The sequence below is a fragment of the Camelina sativa genome, chromosome 11, assembly GCF_030686135.1.
Source record: "Camelina sativa cultivar CO46 ecotype springtype chromosome 11, ASM3068613v1".
NCBI lineage: Eukaryota > Viridiplantae > Streptophyta > Magnoliopsida > Brassicales > Brassicaceae > Camelina > Camelina sativa.
The window spans coordinates 45,904,130-45,909,972 of NC_141890.1; the positions used below are offsets into that span (position 1 = coordinate 45,904,130).

The 5,843-nt window shown below is 32.6% G+C and overlaps 1 protein-coding gene across 1 annotated transcript; it reads right to left on the reverse strand.

Annotated features, from left to right (window-relative positions):
- Window positions 1-707: 707 nt before the first annotated feature.
- Window positions 708-3,831, reverse strand: LOC104726241 (cytokinin dehydrogenase 3). Its single transcript, XM_010445054.3, has 5 exons — window positions 3,055-3,831; window positions 1,971-2,098; window positions 1,615-1,875; window positions 1,229-1,497; window positions 708-1,142 (listed from the first exon to the last, which is right to left on the reverse strand). Exons 1-5 carry the CDS (start codon window positions 3,665-3,667, stop codon window positions 854-856), a joined length of 1,560 nt encoding a protein of 519 aa, XP_010443356.1. The 5' UTR covers window positions 3,668-3,831; the 3' UTR covers window positions 708-853.
- Between the last annotated feature and the right edge of the window lie 2,012 nt (window positions 3,832-5,843).

A 5,843-nucleotide genomic window follows, 5' to 3' on the forward strand; every position in this document is an offset into this window, starting at 1 on the left:
AGGTTAATTAAATTAAATTAAGCGATTCTCTAATCATTTTTAATAAAAAACCTACCAAAACAAAGTCATGGTCCATTTTGAATCTAGAGAGTACTATTGTTTTAAGACCAAAATAAATAAATATTATTATAAATATAGATGATTATTCTAACACGACACAGTTAAGACCTTTTTATAAATAAATAGAAAACATTTGAGACCAAAATAAACATCCGACGCTTAAAGGAAAATGAAAAACATATTATATATATACGTGGACTTTGTTCGACCAAGATCTTCAAAGTACAAAAAGGAAGTAATTTTAAAATTAAGCCGAATAATAAAAAATAGAAAGGTGGCAAGAAGTGTAGATGTCTCCTTCTTTCCCGCAGACTGTAACAAAAAGATTTGGGGACAATTCTCAGACATAATAATTATTTGTATTTCCTTTAATCAAATGTAGTATATCATATACTGTTCATAATACTGTATATGTATATGTCAAATTTTTCTTTACAAAAAAAAAAGATAGTTTTCACATTTAGAGACTTACTTTCGTATCTCATTATCATGTCCTTTAGACCTTTACTTTCCTATCAATTTCCACTTTTTTCCTATCAATTTCCATTTTCTTACTAACATTCTACTTTTATTTCATGTTGTTATTTATAGCTAAAATCTTCCACCGAAATATAGGTTGAATTTTCTAAATTTGTTCACGTGGAAAGTGTGAATAAAACACTGCACACTATTCATATATTTCTATCAAATATTGATACAAAAAAAGAAAAGCTTGAACTAAATAGAAATGTTTACAAAGTGACGAGAAAGACTAAACTAACAATAGAATTCATTATCGTCTAAACAAGTTTATTTATTGAAATATGTTTTGTCCCGGGGATAATATCATCTTGGGATCATATTTGTACTTTCTCTCTAAGAAAATATTCCACCTCGGACCAAAATGTCTAACCCATCCTTCTTGTGATGAATGATAAGGAAGATATTGTATAATTCTCATATTAGCATCCTCACAAAACTTCAATATTTCCATATTTTCTTTATCGTAAGCCTCCCAATCGTCAAAATCCGCCGATCGCAAAAACCCGACCGCATAAAACACATCTTCTTCAGGTATAGCGGCTGACATCCGTTCATTCCATCTGAAAAAAGACCCCCAAATTAGTTACTAAATATACTTTCGGATTTATAAATGTGGATGTATCAAAATCTTCATATCAAAACTTACTTGTTGCGATTCATTGGATAAACAAGAACGGGGCCGCTAGTGATGTTATTTCTTAGGATAATACCCTTAAAAACACTATTATCGAATTTCGAAATTTGAGATTTTGGTACGAAAAGATTGAGCCATGGATGTGGAACATCCCATTGGCCTTTGGATTTCAGGCTTAGCTCTCCGGTTCGAACCCGGTTTAAGAAATCCATATACGTCACATCTTTCTCGTACATAAACCCTTTTACAAAGTTTAGACTCTCGCCTAAGTCCTCCATTTCCTGCATGGTTTAAATAATTAGATATAATTATATGAATAGTTACTTATAATTATTGCGTATAAAAGATCTCCCAATTATACATGTATGTGATTCATGCTTGTATTATTATGTACGGACCTCGTTGACTGCGTATTGAGAAGTTTCGTCGTAATACTTGACGACTTCGAGGCAGTATATGACACGATGTCGTTTGACCATTGAGACGATTCTCAAGTGATCGGACGGTGGATAATACGTGGATCTCCAGTTATCCGGTGGGCCATGGTCCAGCATAACGGAACCTTCCAAGAAATCTACACCGTCCGTTTCTGATATCAACCGTTCTTGATCTCTTGTGAATTCGGAGAAATCTATGTATAGAAACCTAAACCACTTGGCCTGCAAAAAAACAGAAAAATGCATATACTGTATGTTCAGTTATAAGCTTAATAAAAATTTCTTTATTTATTGCATAATTTACAATTTTAGCATACCCTTTTCGGAGCTACTTCGAGTTTAATTCTGGCTCTTGTGATTATTCCAAATTGACCAAAACCTCCTAACGCGGCGAAGAAAAGATCCGAGTTCATATCTTTGGAACAAGTTGCAATCTCTCCTTTCCCTATCAAACAAAAATATATTGACCCAAATTAGGAAATTTTAGCAAAAAAAATAAACAAATGTGGACCGTTATATATGAGTTTACAAAGAATAATATAGAACAATGCGACGAGTTATATAAATAAAAAGTATCATCATCATATAGAGCCTAAAGTGCTAAAGTCGGTCTCATTAAATTATGTTATCTCCTAACCACCAATGGAACTAGAAAGTCTTCGTAAGCTAACTACACTTGAGACCAACAGTGTAGTATATGGTTTCATATGTGGACATAATGGGTACAGCTATAGTAAGAAAACTGACTGTTACTTAAAAATCCATTACACCTGGTTAGGACCAAACGTTATGAACTTTTGAGTTTTGTCCTTATGCCACAAGAAACCTCGTGTAAAATTATGCGCGTGGGACCATTTGGTTGATTTAGTTTTGTTTTGTTGTTCATCGGGTTTTTATGAACCGTTACATAATATATGACCATGTAAATTTCGCAGAAATCAGAATTAGTTTCAACGAAATTTTCATAATATGTAAGATTTTATCAAAAAAAAGAGTAAACTAATTCTCTAAAAAATTCGTCTACTGATAAATCGACCTTTGCATTAACATGTGCATGTTTATATTATTAAGGAAAATTCATACCATTAAGAGACGAAATAGCCTTATTACAACCACCTATTTTTTACCTAGTCTGTAGTTTTTTTTATAACCTTAGACCAAAAAAAGATATGTGATTAGATTGATGTGTGAAAAGAAGAAAAGCAATCAACCAAGTTCGAGAAACAAGTAAAAAGAGACAAACAATACAAACAAAACAAGAGCATAACCAAAAGAGCATAAACAAGATCTAAATGAAAAGACGAAAAAAACGTACGATTTTTTTTTAAATCAGAAACGTACGAAGTAAAAAAAAAAATCACTATTATTGTATTTTTATGTGAAGATAATCATGGTACGTACCTGTAATAACATCCATCTCTTGAACATTAGTGATCTGTGGACCGTACCGAAACGTCTGTCCACTAATTCCGGCGTTAGATAACGTTCCACCGACCGTTAAATACAAATAATCCGTCCACGAAACAGGCGTTAACCCTAACTCCAACGTTTTGTTCAACACCTCAATCCATAGCCAAGCAGCGTCCACGTCAGCATATAAACCGGTCCTAGACACCTTGATGCCTCGATCTCGGTTTACCATTGACCGCATGTTAACCACAACTCCGTCTTTAGCCGAGGCTTGGCCGCGGTGGCTGTGTCCGTGGCCACGAGCAGCTAGAGTGAAAGAGGGTTGAGAGTCATAAGAGAGTTTTACGAGATCAGTGATGTCTTCGACGGAGGAAGGGTTTAAGACGGCGGATGGGAAGATTTTGGTGACGTGGCCAAAATCTGTGGCGGCTGATTCGATGGAGGAGGAGGCGGTGGTGAGTTTTCCGGCAAAGTCGTTGTGGGAAAGAATATTCCATGGTTGTGGTGATGTGTTGTAGGTTGTGATCGGAGTTAAAAGAGTAATGATGATTAAAATTATTATTACTCCAAGATGAATTTGTGAACGAAAACTATTACTCGCCATATATTTTTTTTTCTTCTGAGAACTTTTTTTGCTTTGTTTTAATCGACACTTAAGCTTGATTTGTGCCAATGAAGAGTAGTAGTAGCTGTATATTTATAGCCACGCATGTAGACACATGTATTGGACGGGTTCTTGTTTTTTTTTTTCTTTTCTTTGTGTAAGTTACTTTGTGCGAGTCTCTTCTGTGTAGTAATAACTAACGAGTTTAATTAACCCCGTTTTAAATTATTTGAAACAAAATTTATTCTTGTGTACTGGAGTATCAGCTAATATTTATTACTATTTTACTACTAATATCTTTTAATGTAATAACTTATTACATGCATATTCCTATACTAATTAAACGAATTTGAGCCATCAAAATAGTTAGCCGAGTAACATTATTAAATTATTATGTATTAAATTAATATTAATACATCATATAAGTTCTGTAATATTATCACACAGAGTCACGTGAGACTCTAAATTTACAAACCACTGGTTTCAACTTTCAATAGACAACAAGATTAGCTGTAAGCCTGTAACTGTTTAAACACGCACGATGTCGCTCGCTGGTCAAATGGTTTTGGAAAAATATTCCACGGTCCATTTTGTACATTATTATTACATTGATAGATTCTGTAGTATATTGATACACTGTGTCAAGAAAAAAAAATTAGCAATTCACATCTCAAACCTTGAATGTATAATATGGTTTTCATAATCGGGAAATGCAGTTTGGATGCCATGAATAAAAATCCAAATTAGATGTAACTAAATGTATATGCATGTCTATAAAGAATTAATCACTATATTTCAAATAAACACTTAATGGCCTAATATCGTAGATTAAACTAATAAATTGATTAACTGATAATAGAACTAACATAATATTGTAATATAATGTGCCATCATCACCACCACCACCATCATATATAATCCCCATTATAACAGTGATTAGTTGTAAATAGCAAAAAGAAGTATATGAGCATGTACCATAATCATCATGGGGATTGGAGATTGGCCTTAGATCACCATGTACCATATATATTTTCCCCGGGGACATGTCGTTATCCCAACCTTCGGATTGATCAGACTTTTATATTAGAACTTGGCTAATTAAGGTTTTTTATTTAATTAATGGGAGTTCAAATTGCCTCGAACTTTCAGTCTATACAAATTTTGTTTTTTGATGATGTTTAGAAAAATAACAAGAAGATATTTGAACTTTAGATCAAGAAACCTGTGAGAATTCCGTATCAGCTCAATAATGTTTTATTTTCTTATGGCTGAAAATGAAAACACTACTGCAAACAACCAAGCAAGTTTCAAATATGGAGTTTTATTTAGTATAGATGGGTTTATAAATCGACTTAAACTTGTAGTATCTTTTGGAGATGGTTTGTGCATGAACTATTTATTCTGTTACTAATCAAAACAAACAGATGTAAGAAGTAGCTGCAGCACATCATTTAAATATTGAAAAATGTATGATTTACAATTGTCTTTTAAAATTCACCAAGCGAACATGGTTTTTTTCTTCTATATATATAGAAAAATGTTTTCTTATTCGATTATGTTGATCAAACCGCTAATCATCCATGTTAACAAATACAATCCGCATTTTCTTTGATGGCTAATTTTATATTCTTCTTTTATAAGTGTACAAAAATATAAATATTTATTATCATTTTGTTAAAACTGTAGAAACCAGTCGGATCTATAACACTTTGCATAAATTAATGTTCTTTTGTTGGAGAATATTTCTCATGAATATCCCTACTAGATGATGTTTCCTTGTCACAATTAGGTCATCATCAAAAGAATCTATGAGATCTTCTTCCTTACGGCTATCGAAAAGTGCTGATAAAATATTAAAAAGGGATGTAATAAACTATTTTGTCAATTTCAATTAAAAACAATCGTAGGCCAAACTTCGTAGATTCGTGATTAATCATTGTGCCGCGTTAAATAAACAATAAAAAGCAAGACATGGAATATCCTCAAGATTTCGTTATGTTTGCTTCTTTTGCCACATGTTAACTTGTTGTCGCTGCAAAAACACATTTGTATTACTTTTATGAATGTTTTACTGTTATTTATTAAGTGAACTGAAATATTTTAAGCAATTATATAACAAGATAAGAACGAGTATAGTTAGGAGGGATACAAAATAGTTATGCTCACTTGCTCAGTG